We start from the raw sequence: 26,426 nt of genomic DNA, 5'->3' as shown, positions 1-26,426 counted from the left end.
CCAAAACAAACCAAAAAAAGCCAATGGAACCAAAAAATATATATATATTTATAGAGCCCCTGGGGGGGGCCGGCGCGGGCCCTAGGCCAGGCCGAAGCCCTCGGAGCACTCCTGGATGGCCAGCAGCAGCATGTGCCGCAGCTTCTCGTAGCTCTCGTAGGCCGGCAGGTCCAGCTGGTTGAAGCTGGGGACACACGCGTGTCACTGTCACCTCCCTCGGTGCCACCCCGACCGCGTCCCGCTGTCCCCCTGTGTCACTGTCACACCCACCCCCAGTCCTGCTCCTCGGGTGTGTCACGGTGCCAGGGTCACCCCAGTGCCCTCATTTCCGTGTCCTCCAGTGTCCCCTGCCTCCCTTCCATGTCCCCCTGTCCCAGGTGTGGGCAGAGGATGGTGGTGGCCGTGTGTCCTCCTGATGTCCCCTCGTGTCCCCTCACCAGGTGTGTGCTGAGGGCGGCCGGTCGGTGTCCCCATGTCCCCCCCGTGTCCCCCCCATGTCCCCTGTGTCCCTCACCAGGTGTGTGCCGAGGGCAGCCAGTCAGTGTCCCCTGTGTCCCCTCCATGTCCCTCCATGTCCCCTCCCCGTGTCCCCGTGTCCCTCACCAGGTGTGTGCCGAGGGCAGCCGGTCGGTGGAGCGGTCGTCGCGGTGGATCTGGAATTTCTGGATGCCGTTCATGCCCTCGAGGGCGGCGAATCCCTGCAGGGGCACCTTGGACGTGCCCGTCACGAACTGCAGGAACTTGGCGCGGTCGGCCTGGTCGAAGGAGCGCAGGGCACGCCAGAACCACTGGATCTGGGCACGGGGACAGACACAGGGACAGTCACCTGCTGGCACTCGGGGACAGGGACAAGCGGCCACCGGGACCCCCTGGAATCCCACCAGGATCCCCCCGGAATCCCCTGAGATCCCCCCGTAACCCCCCCAGGTGCCAGCCCCACCTGGATGGATGCCCTGGTACCCAGAACCTCCTGAAATCACCTCAGAACCTCCTGAAATTGCCCCAGAACCTCGAATCCCTCGAACCCGAATCCCCGAATCCGAGTCCCTCAGAACCTCCTGAAATTGCCCCAGAATCCTCTGAAATCCCCTCAGAACCACCTGAGATCACCCCAGGATCCCCCCAGGTGCCAACCCCACCTGGATAGACTTGCCCTGATACTCAGAATCCTCCCAAAACTCCCTGAAATCTCCCCCAAACCCCCTGAAATTGACCCAGAATCCCCCCAGGTGCCAGCCCCACCTGGATGAAGTTGCCCTGGTACCCAGAATCTCCCCAGAACCCCCTGAAATCTCTTGAAGACCCCCCCCAGGACCCCACCCCACCTGGATGGAGTTGCTCTGGTACACAGAATCCCCCCAGAAGCCCCTGAATCCCCCCAGAACCCCCTGAAATCCCCCCAGGACCACCTCCAGATGCCAGCCCCACCTGGATGGAGTTGCCCTGGTATGCAGAACCCCCTGTAATCCCCCCAGGACCCCCTGAAATCCCCCCAGGACCACCTGAAATACCCCAAGAACCTCCTGAAATCGCTCCCTGAAATCCCCCCAGAACCCCCTGAAATCGCTCCAGAATCCCACCAAGACCCCCTGAAATACCCCCAGGACCCCCCCAGGACCCCACCCCACCTGGATGGAGTTGCCCTGGTACACAGAATCCCCCCAGAAGCCCCTGAAATCATTCCAGAATCCCCCAATGACCCCCTGAAACCCCCCCAGAATCCCCCCAGGACCCCGCCCCCCCTGGATGGAGTTGCCCTGGTACCCAGGACACCCCCAGAACCCCCTGAAATCCCCCCAGGACCCCCCCAGGACCCCACCCCACCTGGATGGAGTTGCCCTGGTATGCAGAACCCCCTGAAATCCCCCCAGGACCCCCTGAAATATCCCAAGAACCTCCTGAAATCACTCCCTGAAATCCCCCCAGAACCCCCTGAAACCCCCCCAGGACCCCACCCCACCTGGATGGAGTTGCCCTGGTACTTGTGGTACTCGGTGTTGGCCTTGAGGTCGTCGATGTCGATGGTGGGCAGCCCCGAGATGAGCAGCTCCAGCTCCTGCTCCGTGAAGATGGAGATGAGGCGCTTGGGGATGATCTCGTAGAAACCCTCCAGGAACGCCGCCAGCTGCTTCCGGATGGCGCCTGTGGGATTTTGTGGATTTTGGGGAGGGTCAGGGGGGTCCTGGGAGCCCCCCCGGAGCCCCCCCAGGCCCCGGCGCTCACCGGTCATGCGCATCTGGCACACCAGGTGCACGTACTCCTTCTTGTTCTCCTCCGTCACCAGCACGTTGGCCCCGTTGGGCTTCAGGTCCCGAACCTCGCACACCCCGAATTCCTGCACCTGGGGGGGCACGGGGGGGTCAGCGGGGTGTGGGGACATGGGGGGGACATTCCTGAGCCTCAAACACCCCAAATTCCTGCACCTGGGGGGGCATGGGGGGGTCAGCGGGGTGTGGGGACATGGGGGGGACATTCCTGAGCCTCAAACACCCCAACTTCCTGCACCTGGGGGCCGGCACAGGAGGTTCACCAGCGTGTGGGGACATCCCTGAGCCTCAAACACCCCAAATTCCTGCACCTGGGAACCTCAAACCCCCCGAATTCCTGCACCTGGCAGGGCACAGGGGGGTCACCAAGGTGTGGGGACATCCCTGAGCCTCAAACACCCCAAATTCCTGCACCTGGGAACCTCAAACACCCCAAATTCCTGCACCTGGGGGAGCACAGGGGGGTCACCCAGGTGCAGGAATTGGGGATGGGGACATGGAGGTGCAGGAACCAGGGTGTGGGGACATGGAGGGGACATCCCTGAACCTCAAACCCCCAAATTTCCACACCTGGGGGGGGGGGGGGCACAGGGGGGTCACCAAGGTGTGGGGACATCCCTGAACCTCAAACACCCCAAATTTCCACACCTGGCTCATCCTTGAGCCTCAAACCCCCCAAATTCCTGCACCTGGGGAACTTCAAACCCCTCGAATTCCTGCACCTGGGGGGGCACGGGGGGGTCAGCGGGGCGTGGGGACATCCCTGAGCCTCAAACCCCCCGAATTCCTGCACCTGGGAACCTCAAACCCCCAAATTCCTGCATCTGGTGGGGCATGGCGGGGCCAGCTGGGTGTGGGGACATCCCTGGACCTCAAACATTCCCAAACTTGGGGGTCCCGGTGCTGGTTTTTGGGGGTCCCCACCTCAGTGCTGAAGGTGAGGTCGTAGCCCAGCGTGGAGACGTCGTTCTCCAGCAGGTACACGAGGCCCTGGTAGAAGTGATAGTCCTCGCTCTCCATGTCCGTGTACCTGGGGGGCCAAAAACGGGGGGTAACACCCCAAAAATGGGGTCAGAAACCATTGGGAGCCCCAAAACAGGGTCAGAGCCTGGTGGAGAGCTCCAAAACAAGATCAGATCCTGCCAGGGGTCTGGAACTCGATCAATACAGTCCCACCCCCTCTGATGGGGTCCAACATCCCATAAATGGCTCAAATTCACTCCAAGGGGATCCAGCACCCCCCTAAACACAGTCCCACATGCCACACATGCAGTCTCATCCCTCTGAGGGGCTCCAGCACCCCATAAATTACTCCAAACCTTGAAGGGGTCCAGCACCCCACAAATAGCTCCAGCTCCTTATCAATGACTCCAGCACCTCACAAATGCAGGCTCACACCCCTCAGAAGGGCTCCAGCACCCCATGAACACCCCCACACCCCACAAACATCCCCACACCCCACAAACACCCCCCTACACCCCATAAATGCAATCCCACCCTCCTCTGAGAGGCTCCATCACCCCCTAAATGCAGTCCCACACCCCAAAACCAGGACCCCCACCCCACCAACACAATCCCAACCCCCATAAATGCAACCCCACCCTCCTCTGAGGGGGTCCAGCACCCCATAAACAGCTCCCACACCCCACAAAGCCACTCCCACCCCCCACAAACCCATTCCCACCCCCCACAAACATCCCCCCACACTCCATAAACACCCCCCCACACCCCAGAAACACCCCCTACACCCCATAAACACAATCCAACCCCCCCCCAAATGCAATCCCACCCTCCTCTGAGAGGCTCCATCCCCCCACAAACCCACTCCCACCCCCACAAACACAATCCCACCCTCCTCTGAGAGGCTCCATCCCCCCACAAACCCACTCCCACCCCCACAAACACAATCCCATCCCCCTCTGAGAGGCTCCATCCCCCCACAAACCCACTCCCACCCCCACAAACACAATCCCATCCCCCTCTGAGGGGCTCCATCCCCCCACAAACCCACTCCCACCCCCACAAACGCAATCCCATCCCCCTCTGAGGGGCTCCATCCCCCCACAAACCCACTCCCACCCCCACAAACCCCCTCCCCGACCCCCTGGGCGCCGTGGCTCGCCCCTTACCGCACGGACTTGCCCAGGATGTGTTTGTAGAAGGAGCGGGTGAAGTAGCACTCCAGCAGCCGGTTGTCGTAGACGGCCTTGGCCACGATCCTGCCCACGAACTTGAAGTAGCTCAGGTGGTTGGGGTTGCAGTGGGACGAGGGGTTGATGGTGTAGGTGACGCGGTCGCCGGGCGAGGTGCGGAACAGGGCGTACATGGGGTTGAACATCTCGCGGGAGATGATCATGTACCACTCCCGCAGCAGCCCCCCGGCGTCCTGGCCCTCCTCGCCCTCGAACACGATGTACCTGGGGAGGGGGAAACTGGGGGGTTAGGGGGGTGGGAGAGGGGGTTTGGGGAGGGTGAGGGTGGTTTTGGGAGGAGTTGGGGAGGGTGGAGTGGTTGTGGGGTGGTTGGGGGGGAATGGTGGAGGGTGGAGGTGGGTTTGGGGGATCTCAGGGGGATGTGGAGGCGGTTTTTTTAAGGGGGATTTGGGGATGATGGAAGTGGTTTCGGGGGAGTAGGGAGGGGTGGAGGTGGTCTTGGAAGGATCACAGGGGGATGGAGGTGGCTTTTAAGGGGATTTGGGGAGGGTGGAAGTGGTTTTGGGGGGAATTGGGGAGGGTGGAGGTGGTTTTGGGGGGAATTGGGGGTTAAGTGGGGTGGGAGAGGGGGTTTGGGGAGGGTGGAGGTGGTTTTGGAGGGAGATGGGGGGTTTGGAGTTGGTTTTGAGGGGATGATTTGGAAAGGATGGAAGTGGTTTTGGAAAGAATTGGAGAGCCTGGAAGTGGTTTTGGGGGAACTGGGGAGGATGGAGGTGGTTTTGAGGGTAACTGGGGGGTTTGCAGTCGGTTTTGGGGGGAATTGGGGGTTAATTTGGGTGGGACAGGGGGTTTGGGGAGGGTAGAGGCGGTTTTGGGGGGAAATAAGGATGTTAGGGGGATCAGGAGAGGGGATTTTGGGGAGGTGTGGGAAGGATGGAGGCGTTTTTAGGGGAAATCGAGGGGTTTGGAGGCATTGGAGGAGGGCGGAAGGGTATTTTGGGAAGGTCAGGGGACGTTTGTGGGGCCAGAAGAGTCTTTTTTGGGGGACTTGGAGGATTTAGGGGACATGGGGAGGATCTGGGTGTATTTTAGGGTATCCCAGGTATATTTTCAGTGTCCCAAGGAATATTTTGGATAGCACAGGGATATTTTGAGGTTCCCAGGGAATATTTTGGGGTGTCTCACAGGCGATTCTTCATCTCCTCGGGGGATTTGCGGTGCAGCTCCCGGTACGAGTCCTCGAAGACGTGATCGCGCCGCACGTGCACGGCCATGTCCTCCTTGCGCAGCCCCTCGTCCAGGCGCTCCAGCTCCTGCCTGAAATACCTGGCCAGGACAAAAATAAAGGGGGTGTCAGGGTGTTGTGGGACCCCCCCCAATCATCCTGGGAGCCCCTCCTGGCCACGCACTTGCGCTTGACGTCGAAGTCCAGCACGCGGATGTAGTCGACCAGCACGGCGAAGGGGCCGTCGGCCAGGTGGGTGGTGGATTGCCGCAGGATCTGGTTCAGCACCGTCCGGTGGGTCTCTGAGGAGGGGGGGAAAAAAGGGTTTGGGGGTGTCCTCAAATAGGGGAACCCCGTCCTCAAAATGTCCTGTGGTTGTGGTTTGTCCCCATCAGTGTTTGGAGCAGCCTCGTTCTTAGCTCACACTGAGTGTTGAGGGGGTCAAAAATCCCCTAAATTTGCCCTCTTCAAATTCACCCTTTCCAAAGACTTGAGGAGCCCAAAAATTCTCCAAATTTTCCTTTCCCAAAGCCTTGGGGTTCCCCTCAATTCCCCCTCCCCAAAGCCTTGGGGTTCCCTCCAATTCCCCCTCCCCAAAGCCTTGGGGTTCCCTCCAATTCCCCCTTTCTAAAGCTCTGGGGTTCCCCCCCTAATTCACAGTCTCAAAGCCTTGGGGTCCCTCCAGACCCCTTCCCAAAGCCTTGGGGTTTCCCAAAACCCCTCTCAAATCCCCCCAAAAGCCTTCCCCACACTCCAAATCCCCTTCCCCACACCCTAAGCTCCCCAAAAGCCCCTAAACACCCTCCAAGTTTTTTCAGCCCCCCAAAACCCTTCCTAACCTCTTCCCCAATGCCTTAAGCTCCCCTAGAAGCTCCCCCCAAAGCCCCCAAACACCCTCCAAGCTGCCTTCAGCCCCCCCAAAACCCTTCCAAACGCCCTGCCCACACTCCTAATCCCCTTCCCCACACCCTAACCGGCCCCAAAACTCCCCACAAAGCCCCCAAACACCCTCCAAGCTGCCTTCCACTCCACCCAAACCCCCTCCCCACTCTCCCAATCCCCTTCTCCACACCCTAAGCTCCCCCAAATCTCCCTCCAATGTCCCCAAGTCCCTCTCCCAGACCCTTCCAGCCCCCCCAAACCCCCTCCCCACACTCCTAATCCCATTCCCCACATCCTAACCTCCTCCAAATCTCCCTTCAATACCCCCACTCCCCCACCCAGACCTTTCCAGCTCCCCCCAAACCCCCTCCCACCCTCCCAATCCCTTCTCCACACCTAAGCTCCCCCAAATCTCCCTCCAATGTCCCCAAGTCCCTCTCCCAGACCCTTCCAGCCCCCCCAAACCCCCTCCCCACACTCCCAAACCCCAAAGCCCCCCCGGCTCACCGGCGAAGCGCAGGAATTTCTGCGTGTCCGGGGGCAGGCTGGCCGAGATGTGCATGGCCGAGGGCTCCCGGGAGAAGAAGGGGTCCAGGGCGGAGGGGGTGGCGGGGGTGAGGGGCGCAGGGGACAGCGGGGGTGGCTCGTCCTTGATGTGTGCCAGCTGGCTCTCCCGCGTGTCCCGCACCGGGGGGCGGCTCTCGCGCTCCGTGGCGTGCACCAGGAAAAACGCCTCGACGGCCGGCTGCAGCACTGCGGGACAGGGGTCAGCGGTGGCGTGGGGACAGGGGGGACAGCAGGGGGACAGGGTGGGGACAGCACAGGGACAGAGTGGGGACAGCAGGGGGACAAGGTGGGGACGGCATGGGGACGGCACAGGGACAGCAGGGGGATGGTGTGGGGACAGGGTGGGGTCAGCAGGCAGTGTGAGACACAGGGACAGCATGGGGACAGTGTGGGGACAGCGTGGGGACAGGGTGGGGGACAGCACAGGGACAGAGTGGGGACAGCAGGGGGACAGGGTGGGGACAGCACAGGGACAGTGTGGGGACAGCAGGGGGAAAGGGTGGGGACGGCGTGGGGACAGGGTGGGGTCAGCAGGTGGCGTGGGGCATGGGGACAGCATGGGGACAGCGTGGGGACAGCACAGGGATGGCATGGGGACAGCAGGGGGACGGCGTGGGGACAGGGTGGGGACAGCAGGTGGCGTGGGGCACGGGGACAGGGTGGGGTCAGTGTAGGGTCAGCGGGTGGCATGGGGCAGGGAGAAAGTATGGGGACAGCGTGGGGACATCATGGGGACAACACGGGGACAGTGCTGCATCAGTGGCAGAGGAATAGGACACAGTGGGATGGAGGTGGAAGGGAACACCCCAGGATGGGGAGGGGGATACCCTGGAACTGGGGAAGGGAACATTCCAGAACTGGGTGGGGACACCCCTTGATGGGGGGAGAACAGCCTGGGACAGAAGTTCCAGCCCTTCTCGTGAGAATTTAGGGTCACCCCTGTGATTTTGGGGTCCCTCTACAGATTCCAGCCCACCACCCCGGGATTTAGGGTCAGCCCATAGTTTTTGGGGCCCCCCAGGATTTGGGGTGACGCACCGAGCACGGCGTGCTGGTCGTGGGACTCCTCGAGCTCCTTGAGGCACTCTCCCAGCATGTCCCACAGCTCGTCCAGGCTCAGCTGCTCGCTCAGCAGGGGCAGCTCCGGGGGCCGCTCCTCCCTGTCCCTGTCCCGGTCCCCGCCCTGCGCCGCCTCGGGGCCTGGGGGGGAGGGGACATGGTCAGGACATCGCCGTGTGAGCAGTGACACCCCAACAGTGACACCCAACCTGACCAATGACACCTCACCAGTGCCACCCCACTAGTGACACCCACCCCACCAATGCCACCCAACCTGGCCAGTGCCATCCCACCAGGGACACCTAACATGACCAGTACCGTCCCACCAGTGCCACCCCACCAGTGACACCCACCCAACCAATGCCACCCCACCAGTGACACCCAATGTAACCAGAGCCACCCAGCCTGGCCAGTACCACCCAACCCCACCAGTACCAGGCCCTGCAGTGATACTGGGATGGCCCTGAACCAGCACCAGCCCGGGAGGGGGGATGACCCCAAGTGGTGACACTGGGGGGACACTGGGAGGTGACTGGGATACACTGGAGGGTGACTGGGTGGTACTGGGCTGTACTGGAGGTTGACTGGGTGGCACTGGGAGGTGACTGGGTGGCACTGGGAGGTGACTGGGCAGCACTGGGTGACACTGGGCGGCACTGGGCTGTACTGGAGGGTGACTGGGGGGGTTCTCACCCACGTCCTGAGGGGCGGGCGAGGGCTGGTCCACGTCCATGGGTGACTCCTCGCGCCGGGGGACGGCATCCGCGGGCCCGGCCTCCGACTGGGGGGGACGGCGGTGGCTTTAGGGGGCCGGGACCCCCCCAGGGGAGCCCCCAGAGCCCCCCCCCGGGCTGGGGGGACCCCGAAACTGGGGGGAAAGGGGGCTGGGAGCCATGGGGGGAGGGTGATGGGGAGAGGAAGGAAGAGGAGGAGAAGGGAGGGGGGAAGGAGGGGGAGGATGATGAAGATGGAAGAGGATGAAGGAGGAGGATGATGATGGGGACGAGTGGGAGGAAGGCTGTGGGGGAGTGGGGGCAGGAGAGGAGGGGACAAGCAGGAGGAGGAGGGGATGGGAGAAGGAGGATGAGGAGGCTGAGGAGGGTCAGGGATGGGAGGATGAGGGGGCACAGGAACAGGAGGAAGAGCAGGGGAGGAGGAAGGGGCAGGACAAGGATGAGGATGATGAGGAGGGGGTGAGGATGATGAGGAGGGGTTGAGGATGACAATAAGGGGTTGAGGATGATGGGGATGATGAGGAGGGAGCGAGGATTATGAGGAGGGGAGGGCCGGGGAGGCCAAGGATGACGAGGAGGAGGCTGAAGAGGCCAGGACAGGGCAAGACAGAAGCGGGAGGAAGAGCAGGGGCAGGGTGGAGGAAGGCGGCCGTGCTAACCGTGTCTCCCTGCTGCCGCCTCCGGGCCCTCTGGCCCTCACGTACCATTTGTATGATGGCGTCGGCCTCGGCCTCCAGCTGCCGGACGGCGGCCTGGATGCTGCCAGCCGCCCCCAGCCCCGCGGCGCCTGCGGGCACGGACAGCGGTCAGTGCTCAGCACGGCCAGTGGTCAGCGCTCAGCACGGCCAGCGGTCAGCACGGCCAGTGGTCAGTGCTCAGCACGGATAGCAGTCAGTGCTCAGCACAGCCAGCGCTCAGCGCTCAGCACGGCCAGCGCTCAGCGCTCAGCATGGCCAGTGCTCAGCACGGCCAGTGGTCAGTGCTCAGCATGACCAGCAGTCAGCACGGCCAGCGCTCAGCACGGACAACGGCCAGTGGTCAGCACGGCCAGTGGTCAGCGCTCAGCACGGCCAGCGCTCAGCATGGCCAGTGCTCAGTGCTCAGCATGACCAGCAGTCAGCACGGCCAGCGCTCAGCACGGACAACGGCCAGTGTCAGCACGGCCAGCGCTCAGCGCTCAGCACGGCCAGCGCTCAGCATGGCCAGTGGTCAGTGCTCAGCATGGCCAGCGGTCAGCACGGCCAGCGCTCAGCACGGACAACGGCCAGTGCTCAGCACGGCCAGTGGTCAGTGCTCAGCACGGCCAGTGGTCAGCACGGCCAGTGGTCAGTGCTCAGCACGGCCAGTGGTCAGCACGGCCAGTGGTCAGTGCTCAGCACGGCCAGTGGTCAATGCTCAGCACGGCCAGCGCTCAGCACGGCCAGTGGTCAGTGCTCAGCACGGCCAGTGGCCAGCACGGCCAGTGCTCAATGCTCAGCATGGCCAGCGGTCAGCACGGCCAGTGGTCAGTGCTCAGCACGGCCAGCGCTCAGCACGGCCAGTGGTCAGTGCTCAGCACGGCCAGCGCTCAGCACGGCCAGTGGTCAGTGCTCAGCACGGCCAGCGCTCAGCACGGCCAGCGCTCAGCGCTCAGCACAGCCAGCGCTCAGCACGGCCAGCGCTCAGTGGTCAGTGCTCAGCACGGCCAGTGGTCAGCACGGCCAGTGGTCAGTGCTCAGCACGGCCAGCGCTCAGCACAGTGGCCGGAGCAGTCCTTACCCAGCCGGCCGGGCTGCTTGGCCTTGCGGTGCGCCCGGCGCGTGTCGTCGCGCAGCTGGATGATGACCTGCAGCACGCGCAGGAAGAAGCGCTGCGTGGACGTCTTGGAGGTCAGCACGGACATGGAGGGCAGCTGCAGCTCGCGGCCGCCCAGAGCGCGCTTCTGAGACGCCACGATGACCACGCTCTCGGCCGTGTCGAAGCTGGGGGGGACGGGGACAGGGGTCAGGGGTGACAGGGGGGAGCAGAGGAATGGGAGGGACAGCGGTCAGCAGAGGGGATGAAGGGTGATGGGCAGTGGTCATCAGTGGGGCAACAGGGAGTGGGCAGTGGTCAGCAGTGGGGACAAGGGACAATGGCAAGGACAGCGGTCATCACCAGGGACCCCAGACAGGGACAGGAGGTGTCACTGTGCCCTGGACAGCGATAGGTGCCACCATGCCCCAGGATGAGGGACAGGTGTCACCATGCCCAGGACAGGGACAGGAGGTGTTGCTGCTGCCCAGGACAGGGACAGGAGGTGCCACCATGCTCAGGAGGTGCCACCATGCCCAGGACAGGCACAGGAAGCGTCACTATGCCCAGGACAGGCACAGGAAGCGTCACCATGCCCAGGACAGGCACAGGAGGTGCCACCATGCCCTGGACAGGCACAGGAGATGCCACCATGCCCAGGACAGGGACAGGAGGTGTTGCTGGTGCCCTGGACAGGGACAGGAGGTGCCACCACGCCCTGGACAGGGACAGGAGGTGCCACCATGCCCAGGACAGGGACAGCAGCCATGCCAGGCCCCAGGGTGAGCGGGCACTCACCGGCTCTGCATTTTGCCCTTGAGCTTGGCGCTGGGGGGCTGCTCCTCGGGGAGCCCCTCGGGGGACGGGGCCTCGAGCTGCGCCCGCCGCTGCTGCTCCAGGTTGTACTCACGGAGCTCGGCCAGCAGCGTCCCTGGGTGGGGGGTGGCACGGGCTGGGACCCCGCTGAGCCCCACTGACCACCCCCACTGACCACAGGATACCCCCCCCCCCAACCGGTCTGGTGGCCCAGACCTTCTCCAAGACCCGCTCTCACACAGAGCCCCCCAACCCAAGAGCACCCCTCCCCACTCTGGTGGCTCAGATTCTCCCCCCAGGATCCCTCTCACTGATCTGGTGACACAGGGACCCCCACAGGACCCTCCCTCACCATTCTGGTGGCTCAGAACCCCTCCCCGGGACCCCCCCTCATGGATCTGGTGAGACAAGGACCCCTACAGGACCCCCTCTCACACAGGACCCCTCCCCAGAACCTTGGCTCACCAATCTGGTGACACAGAGATGCCCCTTTGGACCCCCCCCTCACCAATTTGGTGACACAGAGCCCCTCCCAGGACCCCCCCTCACCGATCTGGCGGCACAGGGCGCCCCCCAGCTGCCGGGCCCCGCTGAGCAGCAGCCGCAGCACCGTGTCCCTTGTCCCCGCGTCCCCCCGGGACAGCTGCAGCAGGACATTGGCTGCGTCCTCCAGCCCCTCCTCCGAGCACGAGTGTGACGTCAGCACCTGGGGGTGGCACAGGGCAGGTTGGGGACACCTGAGGACAGCAGGGGGCAGCAGGGACACCCCCCTGCCCAGCCCAGCCCCCCCCCCGGTACCTCCACGGAGAGCTGGAGCTGGCTCTCGGTCAGGCCTGTGGCTGCCAGCCGGGGGTCGGGACCACCCTCGGGGACCTTGGCAGGGGACTTGGAGCTCTTGGCAGGGGCTGGGGACAGCAGGGACACAGCGGTTGGGGTGGTGGCAGTGGGTGGGAAATGCCACCGCCACCCTGCCCAGGCTGCTCCCTGTGCCTGTTGTGACCCACTGTGTCCTGTCCCCATGTGCCATCCCTGTCACTGCATCCCCTTCATGTCTTGTCTCTGTCCCTATCCTCGTATCCTATCCCTGTTCCCATGTCCCCATCTCCTTCTCCATGTCTCCCTCCACATTCCAATACCCACATCTCTGTCCCCATGTCCCCACCCTGTCCATGTACCCTGTCCCCATCCCTGTCCCCACCCCTCTCCCTCTCTCCATCCCTATCTTCCTGTCCCCGTCCCTGTCCCCTTCCCCCTGTCCCCAACCTCAACCCTATCCCCGTGTCCCCATCCCTGTCCCCACACCTATCTCCACCCCTGTGGCCATCCCTTTGTCCCTGTCCCCCTGTCCCCATCCCCATGTCCCCATCCCCCTGTCCCCACTCCTCTCCCTCTCTCCATCCCCATCCCCCTGTCCCCATCCCCATCTCCTTGTCCCCATCCCTGTCCCCATGTTCCCACCCCTGTCCCCGTCCCCACACTCACCCGCAGTTCCTCCAGCCGTGCCCGCTCCTCCTCCTCCTCCTCCTCCGTTGCCCCCCTGTCCCGGGGGGCTCCCGGGCGCTGCGGCCGCCCCCGTCCCCGTCCCTGTGCCACCCCCTGCAGCGGGCGGGGCGGGCGCGGGGGGGGCGGGGGCTCCGTTCTGGGGCGCTGCCCCCCCCTCGCCGGCCTTGCCCCCCTCGGGGAGGGCGATGGAGATGAGGGACAGGAGGCGCAGCAGCTTCTCGGTGAGGAGGGGGCTGCGGCGGATGACGCCGTGCGACAGCATGTTCATCAGCTGTCCCAGCGGCGACGCCTCCAGGCCCCCCCCGGCCGCCTCGGGCTCGGGGCCCCCCCCGCCGCCCCCCGCCCGCGCCGACCCCTTCCCCTTCCGGCTCACGTTCATGTTGTCCAGCTTGACCAGCAGGTCCCAGAAATCCGTGGACAGCGAGCCGGATTGGGATTGGGGGGGCAGGGTTTGGGAGGGGGCGCCGGTGGGAGGGGGAGGGGGTGGGGGTGCTGGTGGGGTTTGGGGGGGTGGGGGAGGGCAAGGGCTGCCCCCCGATTTGGGGGGGCCGCGGTCACGCTCCGGGTCGGTGGCGGGGTCTCGGCCTCGTTGTTGGGTGAAGTGGCTGGGGAAGACCTGGAGGGGGGGGGGGGGACAGGGGGGTACTGATGACCCCAAAACCATCCCAAAACCACCCCAAAACCAACCCAGAGTCCCCTATGCGCCCCCATCCCAGGAAGCCTCAGTGACCCCCAGACCCCACACAGGTTTTGGGGATCCTCCCCCCCTGCCCAAGTGATGCTCCCTGTGCCACTGGGAGGGACCCCAAGTGTGGGGAGGGTCCCCCAGTTGTGCCCCCAAGGTGTTGGGGGGCCCTCAATTGCCCTATGGAATGTTCCAGTGCCCCCCACAGCTTTCTCCACTGACCCCCAGAACCCTCCAGATACCCCGTATGTGCCCTGGTGCACCCCAAAATGTCCCACTGCCCCCCAAAACCCTCAAGGAACCTCCCAGAAACCCAAGAATGGCATCTAGCATTCACCTGGAGATCCCCAAACCACCCCTTAACCTGCCAAAAAACCCTCGAGGAACATCCCAGAAACCCAGTAACACCTCTGAATTTCCTCTATGTTCCCCAAAGAGCCCCAAACCACCCCTTAACGTGCCAAAAACCTTCCAGAAATCTCCCAAAACCCCCAAAACATTTCCCAATTTCCCCCAAAGAGCCCCAAACCACTCCTTAACATGGCAAAACACCCTCCAGGAACCTTCCAGAAACCCAACAATGGGCTCTAGTGCTCCCCAATTTCCCCCAAAGAACCCTTTAACACCCCAAAAACCCTCAACAAACCTCCCAAAAACCCAATAACATTCCCCAATTCCCCCAAAAGAGCCCCAAACCACCCCTTAACGTGCCAAAAACCTTCCAGAAACCTCCCAATAACCCAATTATGTCCCCAATTTTCCCCAAACCACTCCTTAACTTGCCACAACACCCTCCAGGAACCTTCCAGAAACCCAACAACGGGCTCTAATACTCCCCAGTTTCCCCCAAATCACCCTTTAACACACACCAAAAACCTCCAACAAACCTCCCAAAAACCCAATAACATTCCCCAATTCCCCCCAAAGAGCCCCAAACCACCCCTTAACGTGCCAAAAACCTTCCAGAAACCTCCCAATAACCCAATTATGTCCCCAATTTTCCCCAAACCACTCCTTAACATGCCACAACACCCTCCAGGAACCTTCCAGAAACCCAACAACGGGCTCTAATACTCCCCAGTTTCCCCCAAATCACCCTTTAACACACACCAAAAACCTCCAACAAACCTCCCAAAAACCCAATAACATTCCCCAATTCCCCCCAAAGAGCCCCAAACCCGCTGCAGCAGCCCCACCTTGGCCAGCTGGATGAGGGTGTCCAGCACGTGCCGGCACACCACGGGCGCGGCCTGGGGGTGAATGTGCACGGCGGAGCCGGCGGCCGCCGCGTGTTTCTCCGTGTGCTTGCGGCCGGGCACGCGCTGGATCTGGAAGATGTTGGTCCTGCAGCCCAAGGCCGCGTCCATGGACACGGAGAGCCAGGAGAGCTGCCCGGAGCTGCGCGATTCCATGCGGTGCAGCAGGTCCAGCCCGCGCGGCTCCGCGGCAGAGCCGGGCCCGGAGCGGCTCCCGCCCCCGCGGCCCCGCGGCCGCTCCTCGGTGCCCGGCCCGGGGGTCCCGCGGGGGGTCTCGAGGCACAGCTCGCTCTCACTGCTGCGCTGCAGGATGGACAGCAGGCTGCGGACCACCCAGCCCCGCGTGGGAGCGTGGTAGCAGAGGTTGCGCAGGACGCGGTGCAGGCGGCTGGTGTTCAGCTTGGGCTCGTCCACGAAGAGCAGCACCAGCAGGCAGGACAGAGCCTCGTGGTCCAGCAGCAGCCGCCCCCGCAGGCGCAGCAGGCTGTCCACGCTGCTGCCCGCCGGCCTGGGGATGGGGGATAGCCAGGAGTGACCCAAAGTGACCCAAAAAACAACCCCAAAGTGATCTAAACCAACCCCAAACTGCCCTGTCCACACTGCTGCACGCCAGTCTGGGGATGGGGGATAGCCAGGAGTGACCCAAAGTGACCCAAAAAACAACCCCAAAGTTACCTAAACCAACCCCAAACTGCCCTGTCCACGCTGCTGCCCGCCGGCCTGGGGATGGGGGATAGCCAGGAGTGACCCAAAGTGACCCAAAAAACAACCCCAAAGTGATCTAAACCAACCCCAAACTGCCCTGTCCACGCTGCTGCCCGCCAGCCTGGGGGGACAGCTGAGACTGACCCCAAACTGACCAAAACCCACCCCAAACTGCCCTGACCACTCTGCTGCCTGCTGATCTGGGGACATGGTTACACCCCAACTGATCCAAAACTGTCCCCAAACCAACCCCAAAATGACCCCTAAACCAAGCCCAAAGAGACCCTGACACCCCCTCCCCTCTCAGACTGTCACCCCCACCCCACAGCCGTGCCCCACAGCCGTGCCCCCGCCCCACTGACCTGCTGTGGGTGCCGGTGCCCCCCATGTGGAAGGTGCCCCCCCTCTGCACCGCCAGCCGCGTGTACTGAACGCCCCGGTTCCCGCTGAGCCGGCTGGTGAACGCTGCGGGGACAGGGACAGGGCTGTCACACAGAGGGGACACGGCATGGACTGGGGACACCAGGGGTGTGTCACACACTGGGGACACTGGGGGGTGTGTCATACAGGAGGGACATGGTATGGACTGGGGACACTGGGGGTGTGTCAAACACTGGGGACGTGTCATACAGAAGGGACATGGTACGGACTGGGGACACCAGGGACGTGTCACACACTGGGGACGCTGGGGGGTGTGTCATACAGGAGGGACACCAGGGACTGGGGACACCAGGGATTTGTCACACAGAGGGGACACAGCATGGACTGGGGACACTGGGGACGTGTCATACAGCAGGGACACTGGGGATGTATCACCCACTGAGGACCCCAGGGATTTGTCACACAGAGGGGACATGTCACATACTGGGGACAGGGGGAAACTGAGGGAATCAGGGTGGACACACAGGGAATGGGGAGAAGAGGGAAGTGGGGGGAGGATGAAAGAACTGGGGGGGACACAGAGGGATTCAGGGGACAGAGAGAATTTGGGGGGACACAGAAAGAACTGGAGAGGGCAGAGAGAACTGGGGGAGGCAAAGGGAGCTGGAGATGCAGAGAGAACTGGGGGGGACACAGATGAATTGGGGACACAGAGGGATTTGGGGGACACAGAGGGATTTGGGGGGACACAGAAGGATTCGGGGGGCAGCAGGACAGGTCCCCCCTCACCGGGGCTGCGCAGGATGGCCGAGAGCGCCGAGGTGCTGGAGTGGCCGAAGAGGCGCTCGTGCATGAGCTGCCGCTGCCGCGCCTCCTGCTCGCGCCGCAGCGCCTGCGCCTCGGCCGCGATGTCCGGCGGCATCACGGCCAGCACCGAGTCCTCCATGTCCTCCAGCACCGAGCGCCGCAGCTCGGACGGCAGCGTCTGGATGAACGTCACCGGGTCCATGGGCGCGTCCGAGCCCGTGGCCTGAGCCAGCTCCCGCCGCTGCTGCTCCGCCCGCTGCTGCGCCAGCACCTGTGGGGGACAGCGCTGGGACACGGCCCGACCGGACGGGGCCGCGGCCCCAAAGAAGCCACACCCCTATGGGGACATGTCCCAGAGGCCACACCCTGAGAGACCACGCCCCAAAGAGGCCACACCCCTATGGGGACATGTACCAAAGAGGGCACACACTGAGAGGCCACGCCCCTAATAGGCCACACCCTGAAGGACCACAACCCGAAAGACCATGCCCCAAAGAGGCCACACCCTGAGAGACCACACTTTAGAGGCCACACCCCTATAGGGATGTGCCCCAAAGAAGCCACACCCCCAAGTGGACACATCCCAAAGAGGGCACACCCTGAGAGACCATGTCCCTATGTGGACACACCCCAAAGAGGCCACACCCCCATGGGGACACACCCAAAAAGGCCACACCTCCATGTGGACACACCCCAAAGAGACCACACTTACCCTCTAATCCTATCCAGAGACCACACCCCTCCCTTAGCCCTGCCCAAAGACCACACCCAATCCATAGCCCCACCCACACTATGGCCACACCCACCTCCTCCTGGATGGCCGGGGGCAGCGCCGCCAGGAACTCGGGGCTGACCTCGGTGAGGCCGGGATTGGCCACCACGGGTGGGGCGGGGCTGGCGGTGGGCGGGGCCCGCGCAGGTGGGCGGATCCCCAGCTGGTTCTGCAGCACCTCCCGCCTGATGTCATCGGGTAACGCCGCCAGGAAGGACGGGTCCACGCCCTCAGGGAGGCTGATCCCTGTGACACATCGGGGACATGTTGGGGACACCCCGGGAATGGATTGGAACCTCCCAGGATGTCCCTAAAAGCCTTTGGGCTGAAATCTCTCAGGGTCACCTCAAAACCATCAGGGACAGCACTAAAAACCTGAGGACACCCTGAAATCACCCAGGGACACCACTAAAAACTCCCAGGGGGACAGGGGATTCTGGAAGGTGACAGAGGGGACATGGAGCGGCAGGGGGGGTGGCACTGACCAGCCAGAGGGGTCACAGGACTGGCCAGAGGGGGAACAAGGGTGGCACTGACCAGTGAGAGGGGACACAAGGGTGTTACTGACCAGCCAGAGGGGACACAGAGGTCTCACTGACCGGTGACAGGGGACACAAGGGTGGCACTGGCCGGTGACAGGGGACACAGGGGTGTCACTGGCCAGTGACAGGGGACACAAGGGTGTCACTGACCGGTGACAGGGGACACAGGGGTGTCACTGGCCGGTGACAGGGGACACAGGGGTGTCACTGACCGGCCAGCGGATCCTCCTCCTCGCTGCTGGTGGACGGCAGCGGCTCCTCCAGGATCCCCCGAGAGTCGGCCCCGGAAATGGCCCCGGCCGAGTCACGGGTGGACGAACTCTCCGAGGATGAGGCTGGGGGGGAGCTGGGGGTGACATCACAGAGCTGTGACGTCAGCAAGGAGGGGACACCCCAAAACCACGACCCCTCCCCAAAACCACGACCTCTCCCCATTTCCCACTGAGAGCAGGGGGAAGGGGAGGCTCTCACCTATCGTCCGGAGGCTGAGCGGTGTCGGGGGGAGCGGGAGGGGGTCCTTGGGGGGTTCCAGGGGGGTTCTGGGGGGCTGTGGGGGCGGAGGGAGCCCCCCCAGACTCTTCCAAGGTGCAGGAGGCCAAACTCGAGGTGTCCATGGGGGACCCCTCCAGCTGGCTGCTCACGGCCGTCAGCGCGTCCGAGTCCTCCGCCCGCTCCGGCGACAGCGACGCTGGCAGGGGGGACAGCACACTGGAGCCCCCCCAAACCTGGGGAGGCTTCCCCCCACCCCAAAAAGGAGAAAAACCCCAAAAACTCAAGGGATTCCCCCAAAACCAAGCACTTACTGATGGTGGGGGCAGGTGACAGCTCCATTTGAGTGGCCTCAGCATCTTGGGGGGGTCGTCCAGGCCCCCCCTCTTCGTGTTCAGGGGGCTGCGGGGGGCGAGCAGGGATTTGGGGGGCTCCTGGGGGGGTGTCTGGGGTGGTCGGTGTCGGTTCCAGCATCACCAGTGTCCGGTGGGGACCGGGAGGGGGGGTCTCTCCCGGGGTCCCGCTGTGTTCTGGGAGGGGGGGTGGGACACACGTAGGGATCAACATTGGAGGGGACCCAGAAATTTGGGAGCCCCCCCCGCCCCACCCCGCCCCTCAAAACCTCCCTTTTTTCCCCATTTTGGGGAATCCCAGACATCCAGATGTGCCCTAAAATGAGAGGGGGTCCCTAGTGGGGATAGGAGAGGGTTTGGGGGGGAAGAAGACAATTCTGGGGTGGGGGAGGAAACAATTTACAGGGATGATAAAATTTGGGGGGAGGAGACAATGTAGGGGTGGAGACCATTTTGGAGAGGGGAGGAAACAACTGAGGGCAGGCCACATCCCACCCCTAAAGCTAAACCACCCCCTCCAAACCCCTTAAACCTCCCCATTCAACCCCTCCATAAAAACCCTCAAAAAAAAAACCCTTAAAACCCCCCCCAAACCACCAGATTTCCCCATTTTAACCCCACTCCGCCCCCATCCTGGATGTGCTGGTGGGGTGAGGGGATGTCTAAGCCCCCCGGGACCCCCCGGCTCCGGCGGCGCGCGCCGCGCGAGGAAGACAGTAGAATGTATAGTTATCTCCGAGACGGGGGTGTGACCCTCCAACTATACAATCTACTACCTCAGCCCGCGCGGCGCCAGCTCCAGGGGGGGATTCGGGGGTTTTTTTTGGGGGTGAGGGGTCCGGCCGTTGAAAGGTTTTGGGGGCATCCAGGTGAGCTGGGGGGATTTACCTGGGGGGGTGACGTCGGCCGAAGCGGGGCCGGCTTTGGACGCCGCATCCTGCGGGAGATGGGAAGGTGGGGAATAAAGGAGGGACCCTTCCCCACATCCCAGGGAGGTTTTGGGGGGGTTTTTTGGGGGTCTCTCACCTGGGTCTCCGCCCCGTCCTTGTCCTCGGCGCCGCGCTCGGCGCCTTTGGCCTCGTCCTCGGCCGCCTGGCGCCGGCGCTTCTCGCGCCGCTCGTCCAGCTCCTCGTCCCGCAGCGCTTCCAGCCGGGCCAGGATGGGCACCTTGACCACTGAGGGGGGAAATGGGGGGTTAGGGGTGTGTGGGACCCCCAGGATGGGCAATTTGACCACTGTGGGGGGAAATGGGGGGTTTGGGGTGTGTGGGTCCCCCAGGATGGGCACCTTGACCACTGTAGGGGAAGGAAGGGTGAGGCTCAAAGGTCTGGGGGCTGCCCAGAAGGGGTCCTGAGGGGCTCCCAGGGGTCTGGGGGTTGTCCAAGGGGGTCCCGGGGGTCTCACCAGACACGCAGTCGTGCATGCTCTCAGCGTCCAGGACCTTGCACTCCTCGGTCCAGCGTGTCAGGGCCGTGGGGATGCTGGACAGGGTCCCTGGGGAGAGATGGGAGCTTTGGAGGCTGCAGAGGCCACGCCCCAAGTGGGACCACGCCCATCTTAGCCCACCCACCCCAAGACTGTCAATCAGCCAAGCCCACTTCCCCCAAACCACACCCCATTAAGCCCCACCCCTTTCCCAACAGACCACACCCCCTTAGGCCCACCTCCTCTTCAGGCCCCGCCCCTGCTGTGTCCCCATGTCTGTGCCGTGTTTTGGGGGTCTCTCCCTGTCCCCCTGTGTCCCCAGGTGACCCTCAGGTGTGCCCACTCGCCTGCCTGGCTGTGTGAACGCCCCCCCATGTCCCCAGGTGTCCCCAGGTGTGCCCAGGTGTGCCCACTCGCCTGCCTGGCTGCCCGCGCTGCCCTGCTCGTGGAAGAAGTCATCCAGCAGCTCGTCGTCGGAGCGGGCGATGATGTGCACGTCCTCGTTGCCCACCAGCAGCCGTGCCCGGCCCCGGCTCTGCAGCGGGAGGCTGCTGCTCAGCTGCAGGATGTCTGCGGCCGCCGAGGGGCCCAGGAGCCTGGGGAGGGGGCACAGAGGGGTCAGGGGGTGTTAATGGGGGTGTTGGGGGGCTGAGGGGGGTGTGGGACCCCCAGCTGGGGGCACAGCCTGGCTGCTGCTCAGCTGCAGGATGGCTACGGCCGCTGAGGGGCCCAGGAGCCTGGGGAGGGGGCACAGGGGGCATTCATGGAGGTGTTGGGGGGCTCAGGGGGGTGTCAGACCCCAGGGTGGGGTTGTGGGACCCCCAGTTGGGGCTGTGGCACAAGCCCAGGTAGTGGGTAGGGATTCCCAAGGGGGTTTGGGTGACCCTCAAGGGGTCTCTGGACACTGCCAGGAGTGGTCACTCACTGCTGGAGGACAATGGGGAGGTTGGGTGACCACAAGGGGGTTTGGGTGACCCCCAAGGGGTCTCTGGCCACTGCTGGCAGTGGCCACTCAGGATCAGGGGAGGGTTTGGATGACCCCAAGGAGATCTGCGTGTTCCCAGGGGGGTTTGGGTGATCCCAAGGGGGTTTTGGGTGTTCCTAAGGGGGTCTGGATGACCCCAAGGGGGTTTGGGTGTTCCCAGCAGGGTTTAGGTGACCCCAAGGAAGTTTGGGTGACCCCAAAGGGGTTCTGGGTGACCCCAAGGAGGTTTGGGTGTTCCCAGCAGGGTTTGGGTGACCCCAAGGAGATCTGGGTGACCCCAAGGAGGTTTGGGTGACCCCAAAGGGTCTCTGGCCACTGCCAGCAGTGGTCACTCACCGCTGCAGGATCAGGGAAGGGTTTGGGGGTGTTCCAGGGGGGTTTGGATGACCCCATGGAGGTTTGGGTGTCCCCAGGGGGGTTTAGGTGACCCAAGGAGGTCTGGGTGACCCCAAAGGGTCTCTGGCCACTGCCAGCAGTGGTCACTCACCTCTGCAGGATCAGGGGGGGGTTTGGCTGCCGTGCCCCCGGGTAGTGGACGTGGATGGTGTGGCCGGCGTTGGCCGTGAGCTGCCGCAGCGTGCGCTGGCTCCGGCCCAGCCCCTGGGCCAGGCGGGCACCCCCCGGGCCGGCCCCCAGCCCCAGCCCCCCGTGCTCTGCGTGCCGCACCAGCAGAGGGTGGCTGGCAGGGATGTTCCCAGGGGATGGCGGGATGTCAGCTGGAATGGGGGAAATGGGGGGTCAGACACCCCAAAAACCACAGAGAGGGGAGAAATAGGGGGTCAGACACCCCAAAAATCACGGGGAGAAATGGGGGGTCAGACACCCCAAAAACCACTGGGAGGGCAGAAATGGGGGGTCAGACACCCCAAAAACCACAGGGAAGAGGGAAATAGGGGGTCAGACACCCCAAAAACCACGGGGAGGAATAGGGGTCAGACACCCCAAAAACCATGGGAGGAATTGGGGGAAACACCCTAAAAACCACTGGGAGGGCAGAAATGGGGGGTCAGACACCCCAAAAAACACAGGGAGGAATTAGGGGAAACACCCCAAAAACCACAGGGAAGAGGGAAACAAAACTGGGGAGACAAAACTGGGGGGCTGGGAGGAGGGTGTGACCCTTTCCTGACCCCCTCCATGTGACTAACGGGATGGGGACCCCCCATTTTTTTCCTCTCAGTGCCTCCCAGTGCCCTCCAGTCCCTCCCAGTGCCTCCCAATTCCCTCCCAGTCCTGTCTCAGCATCCCCAGATCCGCTCCCAGTCCTTCCCAGTGCCTCCCAGTCCCCTCCCAGTCTCTCCCAGTGCCCCCCAGTCTCTCCCAGTCCTTCCCAGTGCCTCCCAGTCTCTCCCAGTCCCTCCCAGTGCCGTACTGGGGCTGGAGAACATGTTGTCAAACTCGATGATGAGGTCGTCGTCGCGGTCGAAGCGCTCGAAGCGCACGAGGGGCGAGGCGTTCATGTCGGGGTAATCCTCATCCAGCTCCATCTCCGAGCCATCATCATCATCCTCCTCCTCCTCACCTTCCTCACCCTCCTCATCGTCCTGGCATGGCCCACCAGGGGGTCAGCAGGCCCCAAATTGGGAGGTTTTGACCCAAAATAGCCAGCCCCCCCCACTCCCCCAATCCAAAACTGAGGCATTTCACCCCAAAATAGCTCCCCCTGATCCAAAATTGGGGCATTTTGCCCCAAAACAGAACTCCTGACCCAAAACTGGGGGTACTCTGATCCAAAACAGCACCCCCTGACCCTAAACTGGGGGCAGCTTGACCCAAAACAGGGGCACAGCTATAGAGAAAACCCAATTACTTAGGGGAACCCCAACCTTTGAGGGTGACCCCGATGTCTTGGGGGCACGCCTGAGTTTTGGGGGGGGCCTTCAGCGCCTTAACCCCACCTGATCATCCTCATCCTCCTCCTCCTCCTCCTCCTCCTCATCCTGGCTGTCATCTTCATCTTCGTTGCTGCCGCTGCTGTCCTCCTCCTGCGTGTGCTCCTCCTCATCCTCAGGGTCCAGGATGTTCATGGAATCTGTGGGGAGGGATTGGGGGGGGTCTGTAGGACCCTGAGACCCCCCCCCGGGGACACCCCCAAAGCCCCAACCCAAATTTTCCCTCCGATACCATAAGGAGGCCCCAGGTCACTCCAGCCCTGTGGCCCCCCCCAGAGCCCTGGGGACCTCCCAGTCCCTCCCAGTGCCCCCCAAACCCCGTGCCCACCTTCACGGTTGGCCTGCAGTGTGGAGGCCTGGCTGAGGTTAGAGGGAGCCTCGTCCATCAGAACGTCCTCCTGAGATTCGTCCTCGGCCGAGCGGCTCACTGGGGACAGGGGACATGGCTGGGGGTCAGCCTGATGGCCAGGGGGTCACCTTTATGGCCAGGGGTCACTCTGATGGCCAGGGGTCACCCTGATGGCCAGGGGGTCACTCTGATGGTCAGGGGGTCACCCTGATGGCCAGGGGGTCACTCTGATGGTCAGGGGGTCAGCCTGATGTACAGGGGTCACCCCAATGCCCAGTGGTCACTCCACTGCCCAGTGGTCACCCTGATGCCTAGTGGTCCCCCCCGCTGTCCAGTGGTCACTCTGCTGTCCAGGGTGTCACCCCAATGCCCAGTGGTCACCCTGCTGCCCAGTGGTCACCCCAATGCCCAGAGGTCACTCTGCTGCCCAGAGGTCACCCTGCTGCCCAGAGGTCACTCTGCTGCCCAGAGGTCACTCTGCTGCCCAGTGGTCACTCTGCTGCCCAGAGGTCACCCTGCTGTCCCTCACCGATGATGGTGCTGTTGCCGTCGGCGCCGTCCCTCTCCAGCAGCTCATCAATCAGATCCTCCAGCTCATTCTCCACCTGAGGGGGGGGCACAGGGGGGGTTTGGGGGTGCTGGGGGGAACTCGGGGGTCTCGGAGGATTTGGGGAGGGGTCCCTGACCTGCATCTCCTGGGTGGTGAGCCCCTCAGGCTGCCCGGCCAGAACCACCGTGTCCCCCTCGGCCTCGCCGTCCATGTCCCCGTCGGCCGCCTCGGCCTGCGCCGCCTCCGCGTCCTCCTCGGGGGGCTCAGGGTCCCGGGGTCCCCTGGGGGTCACAGGGGGGTCCTCAGGGGGGTCATGGGGTGTGGGGGATGGGGGAATCACAGGGGGACAGGGGGCAGGTAAAGGAGGGGTGGGAGATGGGGGAAAATTGGGGGGCAGCAGAGATGAGGGGGCAGTGGGGTGACCTGGGGTGACCAAGGATGGACTGGGAGGGCCGGGGGTGACACTGGGGGGTCCAGGGGGCCGTGGGTGACCCTGGGTGGGGGGGGGGCTGTGGGTATGGCCATGGGGTAACCCTGGGGCTGTGGGTGACCTGGGGTGACCAAGGATGGACTGCGAGGGCCGGGGGTGAAACTGGGGGGTCCAAGGGGCCGTGGGTGACCCTGGAGGGCACTGGGGGGGCTGTGGGTGTGGCTATGGGGTGACCCTGAGGCTGTAGGTGACACTGGGGCTGTAGCCACGGGATGACACCAGGGGTGTGACCATGGGGTGACACTGGAGGCTGTAGGTGACACTGGGGCTGTGGCCATGGGGTGACACTGGGGGCTGTGGGGTGACACGGGGGTGATCCCAGGGGGGTACCTCCATCGGGGGGTGCAGCCCCCGCCTCGCGGGCGCCCCCGTTGCCCTCGGCCTTGCTCTTGCTGGAGGAGCCCTTGGCCCCGAAGAGCCCGCTGGGCTGGTTCACGATTCGCGACAGCGTCTCCAGCGGCTTCAGCGCCGCGTTCACCGTGTTGGCCATGTTGGGGCTGGGGGAGCAGGGCTGGCACCCCAACTGGCAGGGACCCCAACCCACAGGGGACACCCCCCAAAACCAGCAGGGACCCCCCCCAAAATCCAGCAGGGACCCCAAATCCAGCATGGACCCCTCCCCAAACCCAGCACTGACCCCAAACCCAGTGGGAACCTCCCCAAAACCCAGGATGGACCCAGAATCAAGCAGGGACCCAGAACCAAGCAAGGACCCAGAACCCAACAGGGACCCAGAACCCAACAGGGACCCCCCCCCAAAACCCAGACAGGACCCCAAATCCACTGTGGTTCTCTTCAAGATACCCCAAAACCACAACAAAACTGCCCCAAACCCCCTCAAGACCCCAACAAAGCTCCTCTGAAGACCTCTGAAAACCCTTCAAGACCCCCCCAAACCCCTGAAGACACCCCCCCAACCCCCTCCAGATGTCCCCTCACCCCCAGGTGGCCCTCACCTGGACAGGTCGAGGCTGTGGGGCACGCGGGCCAGGTCGTTGACCAGCCCCTTCTTGAGGAACAGGCGGATGATGTTGTTCATGCCGTTGTGGGGCGGCTTGGCCGCGCTGCTGTAGAAGCTTGAGGTGGACGGGCACGACTCCATGATGGTGCTGATGATGCACATGACGGCCTGGAGCCTGTGGGGACAGCACAGAGATCACTCCAGGGGGACACCGGTCACTCCAAGGGGACACCGTCACTCCAGGGGGACACCGGTCATTCCGGGTGGACACCAACACCGTTGACTCCAGGGGGACAAGGGACACCGGTCATGTTGTGGGGGGACAGAGGACGAGAGACACCGGTCACTTGGGGGGATAGGGGATACTCTGGGCAACACTGGTCACTCCAGGGGGACAAGGGACACTGGTCATGTTGGGGGGACAGAGGATGAGACACACTCGAGGCTGTCTCTGCAGCGGCTCCACACTGTCCCCAACCATCCTCACGTTGTTCCCAGGCTCTCTGCAGTGACCCTCCACTGTCCCCATACTATCCAATATCATCCCCAGGCCATCACTGCAGTGTCCCCACGCTGTCCCCACACCATCCCCACACTGTCCCACATTGTCCCCACGTTGTCCACATACTGTCCTGAGCTGTCCCCATGCTGCCCCACATTGTCCCCAGCTGTCCCCACACCTGGCGTGTTTCTCAGTGCTCTCGGCCATGGCCAGGGCGCGGCCGAGGGCGGCCTTGACCTCGTTGACCAGGGCCACCTGGGCATCGGTGCCACTGCCAGCTGCGGCCAGGCTGGCCAGGAAGAA

The 26,426-nt window shown here is 63.5% G+C and overlaps 1 protein-coding gene across 1 annotated transcript; it reads right to left on the bottom strand.

Annotated features, from left to right (window-relative positions):
- Nucleotides 1–26: 26 nt before the first annotated feature.
- On the bottom strand, nucleotides 27–26,426 carry HUWE1 (HECT, UBA and WWE domain containing E3 ubiquitin protein ligase 1; the record flags this gene model as incomplete). Its single annotated transcript, XM_050984838.1, has 38 exons — nucleotides 27–184; nucleotides 604–794; nucleotides 1,961–2,142; nucleotides 2,224–2,341; nucleotides 3,192–3,297; nucleotides 4,397–4,684; nucleotides 5,606–5,746; nucleotides 5,830–5,947; nucleotides 7,035–7,280; nucleotides 8,133–8,294; nucleotides 8,847–8,934; nucleotides 9,547–9,674; nucleotides 10,646–10,848; nucleotides 11,459–11,591; nucleotides 12,026–12,182; nucleotides 12,275–12,381; nucleotides 12,959–13,424; nucleotides 13,500–13,595; nucleotides 14,861–15,428; nucleotides 15,988–16,090; nucleotides 16,796–17,084; nucleotides 17,620–17,831; nucleotides 18,340–18,473; nucleotides 18,599–18,815; nucleotides 18,931–19,146; nucleotides 19,858–19,906; nucleotides 19,996–20,144; nucleotides 20,374–20,463; nucleotides 20,812–20,990; nucleotides 21,867–22,095; nucleotides 22,752–22,923; nucleotides 23,278–23,411; nucleotides 23,600–23,698; nucleotides 24,150–24,225; nucleotides 24,307–24,451; nucleotides 24,969–25,157; nucleotides 25,617–25,796; nucleotides 26,302–26,426. Coding segments are annotated over 38 exons (6,588 nt in total), but the record flags the coding sequence as incomplete, so codon positions are not given.

The sequence above is a fragment of the Serinus canaria genome, chromosome 25 (genome assembly GCF_022539315.1).
Source record: "Serinus canaria isolate serCan28SL12 chromosome 25, serCan2020, whole genome shotgun sequence".
In the NCBI taxonomy this organism is placed as follows: Eukaryota; Metazoa; Chordata; class Aves; order Passeriformes; family Fringillidae; genus Serinus; species Serinus canaria.
The sequence above is the reverse complement of the archived record's forward strand: the minus strand, read 5'-3'. Positions and strand labels throughout refer to the sequence as shown.